The following is a 22923-nucleotide window of genomic DNA, read 5'->3' on the forward strand; positions in this document are numbered from 1 at the left end:
CAGAGAGGGAAAGGGGGAGGGGGAGGGAGAGATGGATGGAGGAGAAGGGGAGGGAGAGGGAGAGAAAGACAGGGAGGGAGGGGGAGGGAGAGAGGGAGTCTCCCACCTGCTGCTTCACTCCCCAGATGCCTGCAGCCTGGCTGGTGCAGTCAGAGCTCCATCCGGGGCTCCCACATGGATCCCAGTGCCTCCCAGGGTCAGCGTGTTGGCAGGGAGCTGGGATTGAGAGGGGACCTGGGATGCAAACCCAGGCTCTCTGGTGTGGGGTGCAGGCACCCCAGGCAGCGTCATAACCACTGGAGAGCAAAGCTGCCCTCTTCACCCTGTCTGCCGGCCGGCGGGGACCTTGTCGCGTCCTGGTTCTCCTCTCAACTGCGAGTAAATTAGTGCCCACTCGCACCTGTCTGCACCTGCCCAGGTGCAGGCTGTGGGCCCCGACGTCTGGTGGGACGGGTTCTCTGTGTCTGAGGAGCCATGGAGCTGGGAAGGGGATGTGGAGTAGGGCACCGGGGCCACCAGGGATCAAGGACCACGCTGAGGGCTTCCGGCTGGCCCCGCCTCTTCCCCACGCGTCAGGCCACCTGGCCGCCTAGCCCTTGTCTCCCCTGGATCTGGGGCTGGCCTGGTACTGCAGACGCTGGGACCCATTAAGCTTTGCTGCAGTCGTGGGAGCACCTTCTTCCCAGGCCGGCTGCGGCTGTGCTGTGTCCGGGCTACTTCCGGAAGCAGCAGCATGGCCCGAGACGCGCTAGGCTCAGGATACGGCAGGCTCGCGGCAGGATGGAGCCCTCCGGCCGCCCCAGCGCGTCGACTCCTCTCGGTGGCATTGGCCAAAGCCAAGCTAAGAGTTAACACAACGGGGATGGGTGCTTTGTTTTCACATGGGAAGGGGCAGTGAGTCGTTGGATCAATGGAAGAATCTTCCAGAAAGTCACTGATATCACTCATGCGCTGGCTTGTTGGCTTGTGCTGGTGACCGGGAGTAACCGGTGGGCGTTGGGTGCCCCAGTCAAGCCACTTGGGGCGCTTGCATCTCACACTGGGGCACCCCCACTTCTGACCCAGCCCCCTGGGAAGGCAGCAGTGATGGCCCGAGTGCTGGGGTCCCTGCACCCACGTGGGAGACCCGGATGAAGCTTTGGGCTCCTGGCTCCTGGCTCCAGCCTGGCCCAGCCCTGGCTGTTGTGGGCATGGAGGGAGGGAACCAGCAGGTGGAAGATCTCTGTTTATCTCTGTGTCTTTCAAATACAATTAAAACAAATAAAAATTTTTTTAAAAAAATATGGAACAGCCCCCAAAGGTTCAAACAGGGAGATGCAACAATAGAGGCTCCCAGATGTAAAGTGTGCGTTTCCCCCCCACCCCCAACACCCCCGGCAGCCAGGCACAGCGCACACGGACACAGGCGGGGAAAATACCTGGGCGAGTGCAACAGGCGAGCACCGCACACAGCTGTGGAGACAGATACGAGGGTACTGTCCCCATAGCAACAGCCCTCATCACTCCCCTCCCTAGGAAAGCTCTGGAAGCTGAAAATCAGATCGCCTACACCCAGATACAGTGGCACCCTCGTACAACGGACACACCCGTACACAGACACGTGTCGACTCAGACAGACACATACATGCATGCAACACTGCTGGGTGCCGTGGTGAGTGTGGGCTCCCTGACAGCGTGCACCCTGGTGGCCGCGGCGACGGCTCGAGTGCTTGAGACTTTGCCACCCGCGTGGGAGACCTGGAGGGAGCTCTTGGCTCCCGGCTTCTGCCTGGCCCAGCCCTGGCTGTTGCGGCATCTGGGGAGTGAACCCATGGATGCAAGCCGTCTCCATCTGCGTGTCATTCTCTGTCTGCTTTTCAAATAAATCAATACCCAGCTAAAACCCACTAGCGAATGCGTGTGAAATAGATGAGGCTCCAAATGCTGGCAGGCAGACGTCCATCGGTCAGACACAGATGCGGGAAAGCATCAGAGAGACAGGGACAGGCCTGCTGCTGACGGCCCCAAATTAAAGCCAGGCCCGCCCCCTGCTGGACGGTAGTGGCATAACATCCTCGGATTCTGGGAAGGATTGGGGAGCAGGGAAATGACTGTGGCTTTATATATACGTATGTATGTGTGTGTATGAATGTATGCACGTGTATACACGTGCATGTATATGCATGTGAGCATGCATGTGTATATGTGTACATGTATGCATGTATGTGCATCTGTATATGTGTATGTATATGCATGTGAACATGCATGTGTGTATATGTGCACATGCATGTACATATATGTGTATAAATGTGTAAGCACATGCATCTGTACATGTGTATGTGTGTGCAGGTGTATGTATGTGCATGTGCATGTGTGTATATGTGTACATGCATGTACATGCATGTGTATAAATGTGTAAGCACATGCATCTGTACATGTGTATGTGTGTGCAGGCACATGTATGTGCGTGTGCATGTGTGTATATGTGTACATGCATGTACATGTATGTGTATAAATGTGTAAGCACATGCATCTGTACATGTGTATGTATGTGTGTATGCATGTGGGTATATGTATACATGCACGTACACATATGTGTATAAATGTGTAAGTACATGCACCTGTACTTGTGTATGTATGTGCGTATGCATGTGTGTATATGTGTACATGCATGTACATGTATGTGTATAAATGTGTAAGCACATGCATCTGTACATGTGCATGTGTGTGCAGGTATATGTATGTGCGTATGTGTGTATGTATACATACATGTACATGTATGTGTATAAATGTGTAAGCACATGCATCTGTACATGTGTATGTGTGTGCAGGCACATGTATGTGCGTGTGCATGTGTGTATATGTGTACATGCACGTACATGTATGTGTATAAATGTGTAAGCACATGCATCTGTACTTGTGTATGTGTGTGCAGGCACATGTATGTGCGTGTGCATGTGTGTATATGTGTACATGCACGTACATGTATGTGTATAAATGTGTAAGCACATGCATCTGTACTTGTGTATGTATGTGCGTATGCATGTGTGTATATGTGTACATGCATGTACATGTATGTGTATAAATGTGTAAGCACATGCACCTGTACATGTGTATGTATGTATGTGCGTATGCATGCATGTGTGTGTACATTTGCATGTGGGTGTGTGTATAAGTGTGTATGCATATTTATATGTGCATGTACATGCACACGCACGTGTATATGTGCATGTATATGCATGTTCTCATGCATGTATGCACGTGCACACATTTGCACATGCATGTGTATGTATCACACACATGCACATGTATGTGTATATGCACATGTATAAACGTGTATATATGTGCATATGCATGCGTGTATGTATGTTCATGTGTGCATGTATATACATGTGTGTATGTATGTTCATGTGTACAATGTGCATGCATGCTCATGTGTACAACGTGCTGCATATGTATGTGTGTGTGCGTACACACACCTGCTTGTACACGGCCTATCTTTGAGCCCTGATTTGGCCAGCAGCTCCCGTGACTTCCGACATCCCGGCAGATGAGCACCATCGCGCTCCCCCACGAAATGTAGACTCACCCTACCAGCAAACAGAGGCCAGGATTCTCCCAGGGTTCCCACCCGTCGTCCTGTGACCAAGATAGGGGACGAGGGAGGAGCCGGGGGCTGGAGGAGGCTTGGGGACTGAGCATTTTCCTGGGGGTGGGGGGTTGGACCTGCCTTGTGAGGAGACACACACGCTCTTCTTGTCGAGAAAGCCGAGAGATCCGTGGGCGGGGCTCTACCCAGAGCCCCTTCCCGCGGCCTAAAGCTTCCTCTGCTGCTTTCTAAGGGTCTCAGCTGGAGCGGGTGAATGAGTACCCTCTGCGCATGTGACGCAGGAATTTTAGCTGAAGGAATGACTACGTAATTGTGGAATTCCAGCCACGGAGCAGACTTTCCTGGACAGCCTGTCACTCTGGCCGGGACTGTCCAGTTGAGTGCGGCTGGTCCAGGGGATCCGGCAGGCCGTGTTAGCACCTGGGGCTCAGGTCCTGTGAGATCGTCCCCACCTGTCCCCTGTTCCCACTTGTCCCCCTCTGTCCTCTCTGCCCCCACCTGTCCCCACCTGTCCCCATCTGTCCCCTCTATCCCCACCTGTCCCCTGTCCCCATCCCCTCTGTCCCCACCTGTCACCTCTGTCCCCACCTGCCCCCACCTGTCCCCATCTGTCCCCTCTGACCCCTCTGTCCCCCTCTATCCCCACATGTCCCCTCTGTCCCCACCTGCCCCCACCTGTTCCCTCTGTCCCCTCTATTCCTGCCTGTCTCCTCTTTCCCCACATGTCCCCATCTGTCCCCTCTGACCCCTCTGTCCCTCTGTCCCCACCTGTCCCCATCTGTCCCTTTTGTCCCCCTCTGTCCCCACCTGTCCCCTCTTTCCCCATCTGTCCCCTCTGTCCTTCTTTGTCCCCACCTGCCCCCACCTGTCCCCTATGTCCCCCTCTGTCCCCTCTGTCTGCATCCTGTACCCATGGCACCAGTGTTTGCTGCCCTCTGGTGGCCTTTGTAGATCTGGCTTCAGCACTCAACACTTTCGTTTTATTTGCTTTTTAAATTTGATTTTATTTGAAAGAGAGAATGAGGAAGGGGGGAGAGAGAGTGAAGGCAGGGGGACCCCACCCCCTTATTCACTCTCCAAATGCCAGGGTCTGGGCTGAGTTGTTCACTCCCCAAGTGCCAGGGGCTGGGCCGGGCTGAAGCCGGGAGCCAGGAACTCCATCCAGGTCTCCCATACAGGTGGCGGGGGCCCAGCTCTCTGAGCCCTCAGCTGCTCTCAATGCAGGAAACGGGAATCAGGAGCGGAGCTGGGACTCGAACCCATGCTAGGAGCTGGAAACTCGCTAATCCGGGTCTTCCAGGTGGGCAGGGGGCTCAGCGACCTCAGCCAGCCCTGCTGCCTCCCTGGGACGCTGGGATGGGGAGCACGGGAGGTCGGGGCTCGGCTGTGCCCCTCCAACACACCCCCGGTGCATTGGAAGCCACCGTCATCTCTTCCCTTTGTCGGGGGTCTGGCCAGGGCCAGTGGCCGGGGCTGTGGATCCCCTGTGCTGATGAGGACAACACTGGTAGCTGGCTGGAAGGAGGTGGCTGGGAGGCCCAGCAGGGAGCCCTGGCCAGCTGAGCCCTGTTAGCACGGGGCCTCCCCCGTCCCCACACTGCCATCATGCAAACCGGAACACCTGCTGGAGGACCCATGGTGGCCTGCTCGGTCTGTCCAAGTTCCACCTGCAGCTGCACCTGCCCCTCATAAACCCCTTTATAAATTCCTTTCTGGGGGTTTTGTGTTCTGCGTCCAGGGCCGCTCTTTCTCCGCTCTCACCCAGTGAGCCGGTGACCAGAGGCCGGCGGCCAGCAGTCAGGGCCAGGGCCTGGTACTCCTGCCTGTGGAGGCCGTGATTTGCACACACGTGTGTGTACACAGGGATGAGTTATGATGGGGTGACCTGGTGTCGCGAGGAGCGATTTGGATGCACACACGTGCACACAGAGGCCCGCCCCGGGAGCAGCGGGCCCAGCAGGCCAGCTTGTGGCCTGTGGAACAATGAGATGCCGGCCCGGGGCGTTTTGTTAGGGTGAGGAAATCCCGCGCTCTAAGCTCAGGGCTTCAGAAAGCCGGCGGGAAAATGGAATTCAAAGATGCGTGGACTTTGGTGCAAAGATGCTGAAGTCCATGCACGCAAGGGGTCTTCAAAACACTCCCAGAGGGACTGGCACTGCGGGGGAGAGTGTAAAGCCACCTCCTGCAGTACCGGCATCCCATATGGGCGACAGTTCAAGACCCGGCTGCTCCACTTCCGATCCAGCTCTCTGCTATGCCCTGGGAAAGCAGTGGAAGATGGCCCAAGTCCTTGGGCCCCTGCACCCACATGGGAGACCTGGAAGAAGCTCCTGGCTCCTGACTGCTGGCTTCGGATCGGCGCAGCTCCAGCCGTTGTGGCCAATTGGGGAGTGAACCAATGGATGGAAGACCTCTCTCTCTGTCTCTCTGAAACTGTCTTTTAAATAAATTCATTTTATAAAAGGCGCTCACGGAGAACGCGTAGCAAGAGAAGAACATAGCGGCGCCGGCACACCGGGTTCTAGTCCCGGTCGGGGCACCGGATTCTGTCCTGGTTGCCCCTCTTCCAGGCCAGCTCTCTGCTGTGGCCCGGGAGTGCAGTGGAGGATGGCCCAGGTGCTTGGGCCCTGCACCCCATGGGAGACCAGGAAAAGCACCTGGCTCCTGGCTCCTGCCATCGGATCAGCGCGGTGCGCCGGCCGCAGCGCGCTGGCCGCGGCGGCCATTGGAGGGTGAACCAACGGCAAAGGAAGACCTTTCTCTCTGTCTCTCTCTCTCTCACTGTCCACTCTGCCTGTCAAAAAAAAAAAAAAAAAAAAAAAAAAAGAGAGAAGAACATGCAGGAATTTAACACAAATCTTTGCACTCAAGTAAACTTTTTTAGTTCTGTTTTTCTGTGGTCTTTTTGTAAGACTAAAATTTTTCAAAAGTCTGAGTTATTTGAAAGGCCAGAGAGAGAGAGAGAGAGAGAGAAGTCTTGCATGTGCTGGTTCACTCCCCAAATGGCCGCAATGGCTGGAGCTGGGCCAGGCCGAAGTCAGGAGCTGGGAGCTCCATCCGGTTCTCCCACGTGGGGTGGTAGGGAGCCAGGTGGTTTTCCTGGTGCATTAGCTGGGAGTGGGATTGGAAGTGGAGCAGCTGTGGACTCAAAGTGGTGCCTGATACGGGATGCCAGCGTCTCCTCAGCCATGGCTTAACCCACTGTGGCACCTCACTGGCCCCAAGGCTATATATATATATATATATATATATATATATATATATATATATACAGGCAGAGTGGACAGTGAGAGAGAGAGAGGTCTTCCTTTTGCCGTTGGTTCACCCTCCAATGGCCGCTTCGGCTGGCAAGCTGCGGCCGGCACACTGCGCTGATCCAAAGGCAGGAGCCAGGTGCTTCTCCTGGTCTCCCATGGGGTGCAGGGCCCAAGCACTTGGGCCAACCTCCACTGCACTCCCGGGCCACAGCAGAGAGCTGGCCTGGAAGAGGGGTAACCGGGACAGAATCCTGTCCCCTGACCGGGACTAGAACCCAGTGTGCCGGCGCCACAAGGCGGAGGATTAGCCTATTGAGCCGCGGCACCGGCCCCTACGTATTTTTTTTTTTTTTAAATTTCATTTATTAGATAGATGGAGAGATGGCACTCCTGCTCACTGAGTCACTCCCTAAGTGACTGCAACAGCTGAGCTTGGGCCAGGTCAAGCCAGGACCCGGGAACTCCATCCAGGTCTCCCATGCGGGTGTCAAGTGAACAAGCACTTGAAGCCCCCTGCTGCTTGAGGGGGTGGGGGTTCACTGGCAGGAGCCCGAAACCAGACTTGAACCCAGGCCCTCCGCTGTGGGATCCCGTGTGGTAGCCACTACCCCCGCCCCCCGCTGTGAACATCTTGAAACTTCCTGGTTTGCTCCTTGGGCTCCCTCCTCCTGGGGGTCCCCTCTGCCTGCTCAGGCCTGGAGGCCCCCCTCGCTGGCTGCTTTAGCCTGGGGTGAGGGCCGACTCCCCCCCTGCCAGACCCTGCTCCCCGGGCCGGGGGTGGGGGTGATGACTTGTGAGGATCTTTCTTTTTCACCCTTGCACTTCCACATCCTCTTCTGGGGTCTGTGAGGGGTGGTGTCCGGAGGCAGGGGCGGGGAGAGCAGTTCCTCTCCGCGGCTCTTCTGCCTCCCCAGAAACTGGGCCTGGGCCAGGAGCCCCTGCAAAACGTGCGTGGCTGCGGGGGGAGGGGACAAAGGCGCTGCCACGTCCACGCCGTGGCACGCGGGGGCCGACCCTCAGAGCCGTGGGAAAACGGCAGGCACAAGGGCGCCTGTTTGGCTGCAAAGCATTCTGAAGTCCGTGCGTGATTTTTGGTCACTTCTGGACGCCCTCACGTCTGCGTGGGTTTTGGAGTTGTCTCGTGCCCGGTCAGGCTTAGCTTTTCCGTGAAGCCTGGGAAGTGCCCTTGTGTGTCAGCTCCGCAGGAAGTGACCACGCTCTAGTCTCACGGGTGCAGCTCTTAGCACCCAGGCGGCGGCTCTGGGAGCTGAGCTGCGCGGAGAAGTTTAGCTCGCGGCTAAGGAAGTGCAGGGTTCGCGGGTTTCTTATCTTTCCAAGGTTGAATGCATTTATCATTCACGGTGAGATCAGCTCTGTACGACTTTTTTCTTTAAATACTTATTTGAAAGGGAGAGAGGTTGAGAGAGACAGAGAGCTCCCGCGCGCGGAGTTATCCCCACGTGCCGGCAATGGCTGGCTGGGGCGGGGCCAGGGCAAAGCCAGAAGCTCCACCCAGGGCTCTCACGTGGGAGGCAGTTGGCCAAGAGTTGAGTCTCAGGGTGCCCGTGAGCAGGGAGCTGGAATTAAGGGGGGGGGGGGCGGTGCCTGTAGTGCCAGCATCCCATATGGGCACCAGTTTGAGTCTGGTTGCTCTACTTCCAATCCAGCTCTCTGATATGGCCTGGGAAAGCAGTAGAAGATGGCCCAAGTCCTTGGACCCCTGCACCCATGTGGGAGACCTGGAGGAAGCTCCTGGCTCCTGGCTTCAGATTGGCATAGCTCTGGCCGCTGTGGCCAATTGCGGAGTGAACCAGCAGATGGAATCTCTCTCTCTCTCTCTCTCTCTCTCTCTCTCTCTCTCTCTTTCTCTCTCTCTCTGCCTCTCCTCCTCTGTGCAACTCTGACTTTCAAATAAATAAATCTTTGTGGGGGGTTGGGTGGGAAGAGTGAAGGGGACCCAAACCCAGGCATCCAGTGCGGGATGTGAAAGTCCCAGGTGGTCTTCACCACGGCACCAATCAGCCCCCACCCCAGCCATCCAAAGCTACATCTCATTGGAGGACTTAGAACATGGACCTGGCTGCCTCCAACAAGCCTGAGGGGCCACAGGTCAGCTAGAAACCCCGTGTGGGAAGATGATGGGCTTGTCTCTCAGCCACCACCTCCCATCCAGGACCCTGTCCGTCTGTCCAGCCGTTCACCTCCCACCCCTTCAGTGTCCTGGTTCTCTGGGGGTAGGAGTGGGCTCAGGAGCTCAGGAAACTCATCTGTTTCTCTTCTTCATTTTCTCCTTTTTTTTTTTTTTGACAGGCAGAGTGGACAGTGAGAGAGAGAGACAGAGAGAAAGGTTTTCCTTTGCCGTTGGTTCACCCTCCAATAGCTGCCGCGGCCAGCGTGCTGCGGCCGGCGCACCGCGCTGATCCGAAGGCAGGAGCCAGGTGCTTCTCCTGGTCTCCCATGGGGTGCAGGGCCCAAGCACTTGGGCCATCCTCCACTGCACTCCCGGGCCATAGCAGAGAGCTGGCCTGGAAGAGGGGCAACCGGGACAGAATCTGGTGCCCCGACCGGGACTAGAACCCGGTGTGCCGGCACTGCTAGGCAGAGGATTAGCCTATTGAGCTGTGGCGCCAGCCTTGCTCCTTCATTTTTAAAGGATATAACAGCAAATGGAGTTCCTTCCCAGGGCAGGTGTTGGGTTTAGTGGTGAGGAGACACCTGTGTCCCCCATGGGAGCGCCTGGGTTTGAGCTCCTGACCCCGGCTGCCTGCTGGTGCATGCCTGGCAGGCAGCAGCAACGGCAAAGTGTTTGGGTCCCTGCTGCTCATGTCCGAGACCTCGACTGGGTTCCTGGCTCCCAGCTTTGGCCTGGCCGTTATGGGTCTCTGGGGGCAGTAAACCAGTGGGCAGGGGCTCTCTCCATCTCTGAGATGATAAAGAGAGGTTTTCATAGAGAAACTCCTCTCCTGCTTGGAGGAACTGGCCCCATGAGCACAGATGAGATCAAGGAGAGGAGACTTTTCACCTTGACCTGGCTATCAAGGCAGGCTTCCTGGAGGAGGTGACACTTCTTATATCAGAAGGATGCATAGGATGTGGTGGTGAGGGTGCGCTTCAGACGTGGGCCTGAGATGGAGCTTGGAGCCTGCTGGGGTTAATGAGGGAGGGAAGCAGGGAGGCACAGAAGGAGCTAATCCAGGGACTCCGGCCTCCACTGGACCCCCTGGGGCGCTCGGAGCCCCAGTGGCACCTGCAGGCTGATGTCACCTTGGGGTCACTGGGGGTGTCTTCTGTGTCTCCGTGACCCTCGGCGGCCTGGGTCTTGGGGGCTCTGCAGCTGTTGGGCTGTGGCTGGTTCCGTGGAGGGCAGGGGCGGCTGTGAGCTGTCAGCCAGAGGACGGGGACCTCAGCTGGTGCCTGGGGTCAGCCGGGCGTCCCCTCCAGGGGGCTTCATTTGCTTGAAGTTGGCCGAGGTTTTGGGGAAGGGGTCGACGAAGCGAGACAAAGAAACCAGAGTAGGATGAGGGAGGGTCATGTGCATCCTGGTAATGACCCCAGGCTCCATGTGCAAGGCAGCAGGAAGCTCGGGTGGGGTGTGCAGGGTAGGGGGGATGTGGCTGAGGCCCTAAGCTGCCCCCACCTTCGAGGGGGTGGGTTTCAGGTTCCCAGCTTGGTTCCACGCTCTGTGTGATGGTGAGTGACCTCCCTGGCTGCCTCCTGGCTGATTCGGCTCTGACAGCCCTGTGTTTTCCCCTTTGCTGGGAGGGTCACGAGGGCTCCAGCCTCTGCAAGCTGCTCTCTGGATTTGGCCACTTCCTCCGCGTCCCCTTCCTGCTGTCCTTGTCCCCGGGGTGGGGGTGGGCGGGGCTGCAGCCCAGAGCCCTCAGCCCTGCTGGCCCTTCTGGGTGGGCATGGCTCTGGGGGACCCCGGCTGTGGTGGGGAGGATAATGAGCTCCTCCCAGTGGCCGGAGCTGCACCAATCAGGAGCCAGGAACTTCTTCTGGGTCTCCCATGTGGGTACAGGGGTCCAAGGACTTGGGCCATCTTCTACTGCTTTCTCAGGAGCATTAGCAGGGAGCTGGATTGGAAGTGGAGCAGCCAGGAACTGGCACCCTTATGGGATGCCGACCCTGCAGGTGGCGATTTTACCTGCTACATCACAGCGCTGGGCCCCAGACTGAGTTTTTTTTTAAGCTCCCACAGATGAGGGGGAACATCTGGCCTCTGTCTTCCTGCGTGTGGCTTAATTCACTTCCCATGGCATCCTCAAGCTCCATCCGTCTTCCTACACAATGGGATTCCACACTGCGTCTCCTTTGTCCATTCATCCTCTGGTGGATGCCTCGGCTGGCTCCACGCCTTGGCTCTTGGGAGCGGTGCTGGGATACACATGGTGCAGCAGGTGTCACTTTGATGCCCCGAGTCCGTATCTGTTGATGAGCTGCCCAGGAATGGGCTGGCCGGGTCCCAAGGCAGTTCCATCTGGTCTACAGAAATCTCCAGTGTTTTCCACAGTGACCGTCCCAAGGTGCATTCCCCGCGTGGTGTCTAAGAGCCTCTCTCTCTCCACATCCTCACTGGTGTTTGCTGCTGTCTCACGTAGGGAGCTGGGGATGGGAGACGATCCTAGGTGGCCCGAGGTCACCACGGGCTCCTTACAAGGGTTGGAGAGATGGACAGGTGACAGGTGCACGGGGGGATGCTGGATATAGTCGAGCGAGAGAGAGAGCAGGCAGGTGTTGAGTTTACTTGTGCAGAAATGCGATAAAAATGGACAAGATCTGGGAAAGGTAGGAGAGAGGAGATTGCTAACGGGACTGCATTGCTTAGGAGAAAGGGGAGGGAGGGAGACTGAGGGAGGGAGAGGCAGGGCGGGATGGGGTCGAAGATGCTACACCGCTGGCTTTGCTGATCAAAGCCGAGGAATGCAGTGGCCCCGGAGGCTGTGAAAGCCCAGGGGCAGATGCTGGCCCCAGGGTGCCCAGGTGCCCCACTCAGCATCTAGCTACCAGGAGCATCTTAAGAGGACCTGAAGGGGCCGGCGCCGCGGCTCACTAGGCTAATCCTCCGCCTAGCGGCGCCGGCACACCGGGTTCTAGTCCCGGTCGGGGCGCCGGATTCTGTCCCGGTTGCCCCTCTTCCAGGCCAGCTCTCTGCTGTGGCCAGGGAGTGCAGTGGAGGATGGCCCAAGTGCTTGGGCCCTGCACCCCATGGGAGACCAGGAGAAGTACCTGGCTCCTGCCATCGGATCAGCGCGGCGGCCATTGGAGGGTGAACCAACGGCAAAGGAAGACCTTTCTCTCTGTCTCTCTCTCTCACTGTCCACTTTGCCTGTCAAAAAAAAAAAATTAAAAAAAAAAAAAAAAAGAGGACCTGAAGGGCGGGGGCAGGGAATCTCAGCCAGACAGATGGGCGACGTCCAAGGGATCCGGCCACAGTTAACCGCGTGTGGCCAGCACACAGGGCACTAGCTGTGCCCCAGCCCGCCATGCCCGCACTTCTGACATGCACCTCAGCCCCTGGGGGGAGAGATTTGGATGCAACTTGGGGTATGCCCATTTTTACAGATGAGAATGTTGAGGCAAGTGGTGGGGACAGGGTCTGGGCTGCCAAAAATGAGTTCCCTCCAGTGCTGCTGGACACCACGGCGCAGCCCCCTGCACCCCCTCCCTGCTGCTGGGCCTTGCAGGCTGACTCTCGGTGGTGGTGGGGATTCCTAAGTGCAGTCTTTCTTGTGACAGCCCCAAGTGGGAGCTTCATCTTAGTGAGTTGAGCGGGGTTCTTCTCGAGGACTCGGGCTGGGTCTTTGCTCGGCTCCTGTGGCCTGTGGGTGAAGCCACTGCTGCTTCTGGGTCCGTGAGCCTGACGTTGCCAGCCACTGTGGCATTTCTCATTTGTGGGGTTACGTGGACCTGCTGGAGGGCCAGGCCTGAAGCATCATGGGAGCGAGGCTCAGGGGACGACGGGTGGTAGCTGAGAGCATGAGCCCCCACTCCCTTGCCCCTGGTGGGGCAGCTCTGATGAGTGCAGTCCGTGCTGCCCCGAGTTCCTGGTGAGGATGTGGTTTTCTGAGAACCCGCCTGCTACTGGCGCTCTGCCTTCCCCGCCCCAGCTGCTGTTCCCTGGGGTCAACTTCCTGAGGACACGGAGTTCACGAGAGTGCTTGTCCCAGGCTCTGCGTGTGGGGGACTGTAAGATAACACTAGACCTCTGTGCGTGTGCGCACACACGTGTGTGCATGTATATGTGTGCATGCGTATGCATGTGTGCAGTTCATGTGCGTGCCTGTGAACGCGAATGTGTGCATGCATGTGCATATGTGTGCATGTGCAATGCTGTGTGCATGTGCACATGCGTGTGCACATGTGTAGACACATGTGTGAATGTGTGCATGCTGTATGTGCACACGTGCGTGTGTACAAGCACACGTGTGCACATATGCATGCGTGCATATGTGTGCATATGTGTGAATTCACATGCTTGTGTACTTGTGTGTGCTTGTGCACGTGTGTACATTTGTGCATATACACGTGTGCATGTATGTATGCCCGTGGTTGTGGGGCAGGGTCTGGGAACCGGAAGGGGGTGTTTCTAGGCAGGGGTTACACAGAGTCCGGGGCAGAGGGAACACGTAGCGGATGACTGTATGGATCCTGATTTCGGCGGCCTCTGGCTTAACTGTGTCCAAGTTCAAGCCTGGTGCCCAGGTGACCATGGACGAGTGACCTCTCTCCGAGCCTCCTTGCCTTTCTTGGGGCGTGGACACCCCTGCTGGCTGAGGTTCATGATATGGTAAATCTTGGGATCGGGGTGCATGGTGGTGGGCTTTGTGGGGCGGGCCAGGAAGAGCCCTGGGGGCTTGGGGCCTTTGCTGGGAGCAGGGAGTGGATGCACATTGACCAGGTGCAGTGAAATGCGGGAGACAGATGTTGGTGGGGAAAAGGAAAGCGAAAGGGGGAAGTGGTGGGAGGGCCAGGGAGAAGGGAGTGCGTCCCCGGCTCAGAGGGGAAAATCGGGGGTTGCTGGGCTGCCTGCCCTCAGCGTCCGCATCTCGGTGAGAGGGCACTGAGGCTCCGCCCGGGGCATTGAGCAATTCTGCCTCCGCCCACTAGAAGCATTTCAACAGGAGGGTTCCCTCTCTGACAGGACCAGAGCATCATGTGGGGCTTTAGCCTGCTCCTCTTCTGCGGTGAGTGGGGGCTGGGGGAGGCCTGGGCTGGCAGAGGGGGTGAGGAAAAGGGAGGAGGGCCACGGATGGTCCAGCCGACAGAGCCGACAGTGTAGACACCTGTGCCGGGGCACCTGTAACGCTGGCCGTCATGTCTGTCAGGCCAGCTTCTTTCCCGTCATGGCTTGGACGTGGGTTTCTGGAGCACCTGCGGCAGATGCTGCTCCAGGCATTGAGGATAGAGCCGGGAACTCGAGGATGAGAGCCCTGAGCTTGGGGGCGCTGTGCAGGGGGTGGAGGCAGACGCCTGGGCAACCACCCCCTTTGGCCCTAGCTTCTCAAGCGTGGATGGTGTGCCGTCGTCACACCGTTTCTGTGTCACGGAGCCGTCGTTGGCGCCACTGTGCAAGAGAAAATGGGGAAAGGAGATGAAGTTGCTTCCCTGAGACCACTTGGTCAGCAAGGGGGTAGCCCCAGAATTGAAAGCCACATGGTCTGGTGCTGTATTTGCCCCCAGAAGAAGCGGAGAAGATGGAGCTGTGGTGTAGTGGGTGAAGCTGCTGTGACACTGGCATCCTATTCGGGCGCTGGTTCGAGTCTCGGCTGCTCCACTTCTGATCCAGGTCCCTACTAACGTGCCTGAGAATGCAGCAGAAGAAGGCCGGCGCCGCAGCTCACTAGGCTAATCCTCTGCCTTGTGGCACCGGCACACCGGGTTCTAGTCCCGGTCAGGGTGCCGGATTCTGTCCCGGTTGCCCCTCTTCCAGGCCAGCTCTCTGCTGTGGCCCGGGAAGGCAGTGGAGGATGGCCCAAGTGCTTGGGCCCTGCACCCCATGGGAGACCAGGAGAAGCACCTGGCTCCTGCCATCGGATCAGTGCCATGCGCCGGCTGCAGTGCGCTGGCCGCGGCGGCCATTGGAGGGTGAACCAAAGGCAAAGGAAGACCTTTCTCTCTCTCTCTCTCTCTCTCTCTCTCACTGTCCACTCTGCCTGTAAAAAAAAAAAAGCAGCAGAAGATGGCCCAAGTGCTGGGGTCCCTGCACTCACGTGGGTGATCAGGATGGAGCTCCTGGCTCCTGGCTTAGGCCTGGCTCGTCCCTGGCTGTTCTGGCCATTTGGAGAGTGAACCAATGGACGGGAGACGTCTCTCTGTCTGTCTGTCTTCTCTCCTTTCCCTCCCTTGGATACTGACTTTCCAATAAATAAAAGTAAATTTTACAAATAATAAAAATGAGTGAGTGAGAATTTCAGGCTGTGATCAGCCCTATAGCAGAAGCTGTTGTAGTGTGATTAGGTTGTGGAAGGGGAAGTCGGGACGGTCTCTCTGAGCAGGTTGGATTTTTGCTGAGACAGGAGCTATGAGATGGAGCCTTCCTGTCTGGGCTCTCTTTCTTCAGGCGTCAGCTCGTCTTGGCCCTGTATGTCTTCCATGTCGCTAATTTTCCTTCTGTGTCTTGTCAGTTCTGGTCACTGGTTAGGGCAAGTGTGGGTTTCCTCTGCTGTGGCTCTTGGATTGCTCTCATTCACCCATTTTACAGAGTGGGAAACTGAGGCCCAACAATGACAAAAATAAATGCTCAAGGCTGCTCAGTCAGCCAAATTGCTAAAGATTCACTTATTTCAAAGAGAAAGTGACAGAGGGAGAGACAGAGACAGATGGAGGGTGGAGGGAGAGAGATTGATTTTCCATCCTCTGATTCACTCTCCAAATTACCACAATGGCCAGGGCTGGTCCATGCCAAAGCCTGGTGCCCAGAACCCCATCCGGGTCTCTACTGTGGGTGGCAGGGACCCAAGCCCTCGGGCCATCACCTGCTTTCCCAGGTGCACGTGCAGGGAGCTGGATCAGCAGTGGGGCAGCCGGAACTTGAACTGGTGCGGTGATGTGGGATGCTGGTGACGGCCGCACCACAGCGCTGGCCCCGATGGCAAACTTTTAAACCAAAGCAGGAGTCCAGAGTCTGCAGGCTCAAGCCCTGTGCTGCGTTGTCTCTGAAGTGATTAACAAGGAAGAGAATTCCACTGGTGGCGGTGGGCGGCCACATTGGGACTTGCTGACCTCGGCCAGCAGATGGCTATTGATCTCAAGTGGAGGGGTGTGGGGTTTCGCTTCGGGGTGGGGCACTGGTGTCAGCCAGAGTCACCCCTTATCGTGTGTAAGGTTGGGCAACAAAGAGTTACAAAGATGGTGTTGCTGGTGCTGCGGGTGCTGATGATAGTGACGGTGATGGTGGTGGTGACGATGATGATGGTGGTGATGGGGTCCAAACACTTGAGCTGTCCCTGCCGCCTCCCAGCATGCACCTTGGCAGGAAGCTGGAATCGAGGAGGGGTAGAACTTGAACCCAGGCCTTCCGATAGTCATTCCAACCAGTGGCAGCTCCCAGGTCACGTGACTGCCCCGACACCTACGTTTTTGTTGAATTCGCCCTTCAGACAACAATTTTCCAGATTCTGTTAAAATACCTATCTGTAGTCTAGCTCAGGGTGCCTGAAGAGCCGTTTTTTGAATTCTGTTTTTTTTTTTTTTTTTTTTTGGACAGGCAGAGTGGACAGTGAGAGAGAGAGACAGAGACAGAGAGAAAGGTCTTCCTTTGCTGTTGGTTTACCCTCCAATGGCCGCCGTGGCCGGCGCACCGTGCTGATCCGATGGCAGGAGCCAGGTGCTTCTCCTGGTTTCCCATGGGGTGCAGGGCCCAAGCACTTGGGCCATCCTCCACTGCACTCCCAGGCCATAGCAGAGAGCTGGACAGGAAGAGGGGCAACCGGGACAGAATCCTGTCCCCTGACCGGGACTAGAACCCGGTGTGCTGGCGCTGCAAGGTGGAGGATTAGCCTAGTGAGCCACGGCGCTGGCCCTTGAATTCTGTTTTAAAACATATTTATTTGAAAGGCAGAGTCAGAGAGAGTTCTTTTCAGGCATTTCATGGGTGTTCTTTTCTTTGGGGTACGTCCCTGGACAATCGTGCTCTCCTTGTTTCTTGTGTCCCGTTGTTGATCTGTGTGCCTCTGATGTAGTAGTCGCCTCTTGCCACCTGGTGGAGTGTGCCTCCTAGGGAGAGACTTTGCCTACGGGTGGCCCTGGTGGGTGCAGCTCCTTCGGCTGCAGTCAATGCCGGTCGTGTCTGTGGGTGCCTCCGTGGCTTAGGCTGCAGCTTTGCTGGGGACGGGACAGCCCTGACAAGTCTGTTCTCAGTCCCTGGGGTGACTGTGCCTGTAAGGAGGAGTTTCTGACCTCGAGGACAAAGCTTTTGAAATGACTCATTAGACAAACAGGAAAAAGGAACAAAAAAGAATGAAGGAAGTCCACTGTATTTATGAAGTATTGTGAAGTAGGCGAATGTTTGCATTTTGGGAATTGTAGAAGAAGAGAGGAGAATGCATAGAAAATGTATTTGATAAAATACTAGCTGAAAACCTCACAATTCTTGAGAGAGACATGGGACCCAGATCCAGGAAGCTCGAAGATTCTCAAATAGATTCCACGGAGACAGATGGGAGAATGAACCTCACTGGAAGGGGCGGGCGCTGTGGTGTAGCGGGTAAAGCTGCCACCTGCAGCGCCGGCATCCCATAAAGGCACTGGTTCGAGTCCCAGCTGCTCCGTTTCTGACCCAGCTCTCTGCTGATGGTCTGGGAAAGCAGTAGAAGATGGCTCAGGTGCCTGGGTCCCTGCACCCACGTGGGAGACCCAGATGGAGCTCCCGGCTTCAGCCTGAACCAGCCCCGGCCATTGCAGCCATTTGGGGAGTGAACCAGTCGGTGGAAGCCCTCTCTCTTTCTCTCTCTCTATGCCAGTCTAACTCTACCTTTCAAATAAATAAAATAAATCTTTAGGAAAAAAAAAAAAGCAAAATAAAACTGAACCCAACAGCACGATGCACAAAAGGCCGGGAAAGCCGAGAGCAGCCCCTGGGGTGGTGCTGTGACCCTGAGTGTGGCTCTGAGATGCTGCTGTCCATCAAAGCAGCCCTGTCTCCCTGAGGTCTCTGCGGGTCTGACGTCCCCTTCTCTGTCTTCACAGGGTGCTGTGGCCTTTGTGTTGGAGCGGTGACCAGGCTGCCTCGGCCGCACCCCACTCTGGATGGTAGGTAGGCTGGTGCGATGGATGGGTGGGGGTGGTCCTTGGGGCCGGGGCGGAGGTCTCTGCTTGCCTGGTGTCTCCTGGGCCCCTGCTCCTTGCAGGTTTTGGGTTCTTTCCTTTGTGCCGGGGACTTGCTGGGTTTTCAGTTTCCAGGGCTGTGAGGCAGGTGGCGAGGGTGGCCCCGGTAGCCTCACTTGTAGACAGAGTCCTGTCTACAGCCCAGGTTCCCGATGTTTCTGCGGACCGTGGAGCAGCTCCCCCCTGCCGGAGCCCAGCCGCCTGTGTCCGCAGAAACCCGCGCTTCCCTTGCGGAAGCGGTGGGGGCGCAGGCACAGAGGCTTCCCGCAAATCCACCATGCGCCCCAGGCAAGGGCTCCCATCTCCCCGCAAAAGAGGCTGGGCAGACCCGGCGTGAAGGCCACGGTGCAGCAGGCGACCGGTCTCAACATCCCTGAGACCACACAAGGGTGAATTCCCATCGGTTTGGGTTTGATCCACATTTAAAACAAAGCTTGACAAAAACACTATTTGTAGCAAAACTGATACACACAGGCGCCCCACATTCTCTCTCCCCTCTCTCCCCTCTCTCCGCTCTCTCCCCTCTCTCACCCCTCTATCCCTCTCTCTCCCCTCTCTCCCCTCTCCTCTCTCTCCCCTCTCTCCCCTCTCCTCTCTCTCCCCTCTCTCCTTTCTCCCCCTCCCCGCTCTAACCTCTCTCCGCTCTCTCCCCTCTCTGCTCTCTCTCCCCTCTCTCTCACCTCTCTTCCCTCTCTCCCCTCTCTCCGCTCTTTCCCCTCTCTCCGCTCTCTCTCCCTTCCTTTTACCCTCTCTCCCCTTCTCTCTCTCCTCCTCTCTCCCTCTCTCTCCCCTCTCTCCCTTCTCTTTCCCTCCCTCCGCTTCTCTCCCCTCTCTCTCCCCTCTCTCCCCCCTCTCCCCTCAGTCCCCCCTCTCTCCCCATCTTTCCCTTCTCTCCCCCCTCTCCCCTCCTCTCTCCCCCTCTTCCCCTCCCCTCTTTCTCCCCTCTATCTCCCTCTCTCTCCCCTCTCTCCACTCTCTATCCCCTTTCTCCGCTCTCTCTCTCCCTTCTCTTTCCCCTCTCTCCCCTCTCTCTCTGCTCTCCCCCCTCTTTCTCCCCTCTCTCTCCCTCTCTCTCCCCTCTCTCCCTTCTCGCTCCCCTCTCTCCCCTCTCTCCTTTCTCCCCCCTCCCCTCTCTCTGAGCTCTCTCCCCTCTCTTGGTGCTCTCTCCCCTCTCTCCCCCTCTAACTCCCCTCCCTCCCCTCTCTCCCCTCTCTCCTTTCTCCCCCCTCCCCTCTCTCTGAGCTCTCTCCCCTCTCTTGGTGCTCTCTCCCCTCTCTCCCCCTCTAACTCCCCTCTCTCCCCTCTCTGCCCTCTCTCTCCCCTCTCTCTCTCCCCTCTCTCTCCCTCTCTCCCCCTCTCTCCCCTCTTCCCTCTCTCTCTCCCCTCCCCTCCCTCCCCTCTCTCCCCTCTCCCCCGTCTCTCCCCTCTTTCTCCCCTCTCTTCCCCTCTCTCCCCCTCTCTCCCCTCTCTCCCCTCTCCCCCCTCTCCCCTCCCCCCTCTCTTCCCCCTTTCCTGCCTCTCTCCCCCCTCTCTCCCTTCTCTCTCCCCTCTTTGTCTCCTCTCTCTCCCCTCTCTCTCCCCACATGTAAGGAAGGACATGCAATATTTGTCTTTCTTTGTCTGGCTTATTCCACCCAACATGATATCTTCCAGTTCCAACCAATTTACTGAAAATGATAGAATTTTGTTCTTTACATAGCTGATTAATATTCCATTGGTTGTGTGTATGTGCATGTGTGTGCACATGTGTGTGCGTGTATGCAATGTGTGTGCATGTGTATCACGGTTTTCTTATCTGTTCATCTGGTGATGGACACCTTGGTTGATCCCATGGGTGGCGCTGCATAAATGGGGCGGAGTATGTGGGCAGGTAACTGGCAGTGGGATTGCTGGGTCCCAGGGGGCTGCCATTGGCGTGGGGTGAAGAGTAGGCCATGTCTGTTTTCAAGGCTCTGGAAGCCCGGTGCATGGGCAACAAGCGCAGACAGATGAGGAGGCCTCCGTGCCACACACATGCAGTGCAGAGTACTGGCACATGCAGTGACTAAGCTGGTGTCCAGATGGCTTCACTTTCAGGAAAATTGGGCAGGATTGGGATGAAAGAAAAAATGAATGCAGGTTGCTGGTTTCTTGAGCTCCATGAGCTGTGCCCTTATGCCTTGTGTCATGTTCTCTGCACGTTATAACCAGTAAGAGTTATAAAACAACACACATGTTCTCTATATGTTATAACCAGTAAGAGTTGTAAGACAACACACATGTTCTCTATATGTTATAACCAGTAAGAGTTATAAGACACACACACACACACACACTCATGTTCTTGGTACATTGTAACCAGTAAGGGTTATAAGACAGCACACACATGTTCTCTGTATGTTATAACCAGTAAGAGTTATAAGACAGCACACACATGTTCTCTGCACGTTATAACCAGTAAGAGTTATAAGACAACACACATGTTCTCTGCATGTTATAACCAGTAAGAGTTGTAAGACAACACACATGTTCTCTATATGTTATAACCAGTAAGAGTTATAAGACACACACACACACACACACACTCTTGTTCTTGGTACATTGTAACCAGTAAGGGTTATAAGACAGCACACACATGTTCTCTGTATGTTATAACCAGTAAGAGTTATAAGACAGCACACACATGTTCTCTGCACGTTATAACCAGTAAGAGTTATAAGACAACACACATGTTCTCTGCATGTTATAACCAGTAAGAGTTATAAGACAGCACACACATGTTCTCTGTATGTTATAACCAGTAAATATTATAACACACACACACACACACTCTTGTTCTTGGTACATTGTAACCAGTAAGGGTTATAAGACAGCACACACATGTTCTCTGTATGTTATAACCAGTAAGAGTTATAAGACAGCACACACATGTTCTCTGTATGTTATAACCAGTAAATATTATAACACACACACACACACTCAGGTTCTCGGTACATTGTAACCAGTAAGGGTTATAAGACAGCACACACATGTTCTCTGTATGTTATAACCAGTAAGAGTTATAAGACAACATGCATGTTCTCTGCATGTTATAACCAGTAAGAGTTATAAGACAACACACATGTTCTCTGTATGTTATAACCAGTAAAGATTATAAGATACACACACACACACACACACACACACATGTTCTCGGTACATTGTAACCAGTAAGGGTTATAAGACAGCACCCACACATGGGAGCCCCAGCCCTCAGCCCAGAGACGTCTTCCAGAGAGAATTCACAGAATGTACAGACACAGTGCCCCAGTCTCAGGCGATGTGCTGGTGCCGTCTAGGTAGCGACCGGGAATAAACCAGAAATGTGCTCCTTATTTACCTTATTGGTTCTTAAATTCTTTATTTCTTTTTTAAAGGGATTGACTTATATATTTGAAAGGCACAGTCAGAGAGAAGGGGGAAGACAGGGAGAGAGACACACAGAGAGGTCTTCCCTCCACTGGTTCACTCTCCAGATGGCTGCAATGGCCAGGCTGAAGCCAGGAACTCCATCCGGGTCTCCCATGTGAGTGGCAGGGACCCAATCACTTGGGCCATCCCTCCACTGCTTTCCCAGGCCATTAGCACGGAGCTGGATCAGAAGTGGAGCAGCCAGGACTTGAGCCAGCGCCTATATGGGATGCCAGGGCCACCGGTCGCAGCTGAGCCCACTGCTCCACAGCAATGGCCCTATGTATTTTTTTATTTCTGATTGACAAGTAATAAATGGTGATAGGTCTGTGAGATGCTGGATATATGAATTAGGTTGATTTAACTATTATCCACATATATCAAAACGTACTGTACCCCATACATAAGCGAAGTTATTTGAGATGAGGATCCTTATGTGAATAATTTACTTATATATCTTTAAAAGATATTTGAGAGGCTGAGTGACAGGGAGAGAAGGAGAGAGAGAGATCTCCCCTCTGCTGTTCACTCTTCAGATGGCCGTGACAGCCAGTGGCTGGGCTAGGCTGAAGCCAGGAGCCAGGAACTCCGTCCAGGTCTTCCACGTGAGTGCAGGGGCCCAAGCACTTGGGGCATCACTCCTACCTCCCAGGCGCATCAGCAGGGAGCAGGACCAGAAGTGGAGCAGCCGGGACTCAAACCTGTGCTCTGGACCACAATTCAGGCTGTGTATGAGCATTTGAGAGCAGGGGGAGGAAGCTGGTAGTGGACGAGGCTTCAGCCCCAGCCGGCCAGATCCTGCAGGGAGTGCCCGAGCATAGCTTGTTCAGGGGATGCTGACTCAGGGCCTGGGCAAGGCAGGTGGAGAGGCTGGGGAGGGGGTACCGCCTGAGAGGAGGGTGTGTGTGCGACTCCTGAGCTTCCCCTCGTACTGGGACGGGGGTGTCCAAGGGACCCCATGTGCCACTCTCCTTGGTGCACACACGTTCCCACTGTGGTCAGCACTCTGGCCAGCGTCTCTGGGACGGAAGGGAGTTGGGACTTGAACCAGTGCCCTGGTCTCTGGGTTTCGTCGTCTGCCTGATGGGATGGTTGTGAGGATTGGGCACTGGGTGGGTTTCCCAGGACTCTTCACCTGCCGTGCCAATACCAGGCACGTCCTGGGTGATCATGGTGCTTGGTGATCCTCCCTGGGGCCATGCTTGTGGGCATTTGGTGAAAGTGCACTTGGGGTCTGGTGCTTGGATGGTGCCCATGAGATGGGAAGCCTTGTTGCAGAATCAAATGCTGCCTTCCCCCTCCCTCTGCCCCTTTCCACTG

At 55.7% G+C, this 22923-nt stretch overlaps 1 protein-coding gene across 1 annotated transcript in view; it reads left to right on the forward strand.

The window, feature by feature from the left end:
• Positions 1-13881: 13881 nt before the first annotated feature.
• The window catches only part of ADGRE1 (adhesion G protein-coupled receptor E1), a gene marked incomplete at its 3' end in the record, with an annotated part of 60575 nt that continues 51533 nt past the window's right edge, over positions 13882-22923 (forward strand). Inside the window, 2 exon segments of the mRNA XM_070059510.1 lie at positions 13882-14033; positions 18037-18099. Coding sequence (XP_069915611.1) covers positions 14003-14033; positions 18037-18099 — 94 coding nt within the window.

This window comes from Oryctolagus cuniculus, chromosome 16 (assembly GCF_964237555.1).
Source record: "Oryctolagus cuniculus chromosome 16, mOryCun1.1, whole genome shotgun sequence".
In the NCBI taxonomy this organism is placed as follows: domain Eukaryota; kingdom Metazoa; phylum Chordata; class Mammalia; order Lagomorpha; family Leporidae; genus Oryctolagus; species Oryctolagus cuniculus.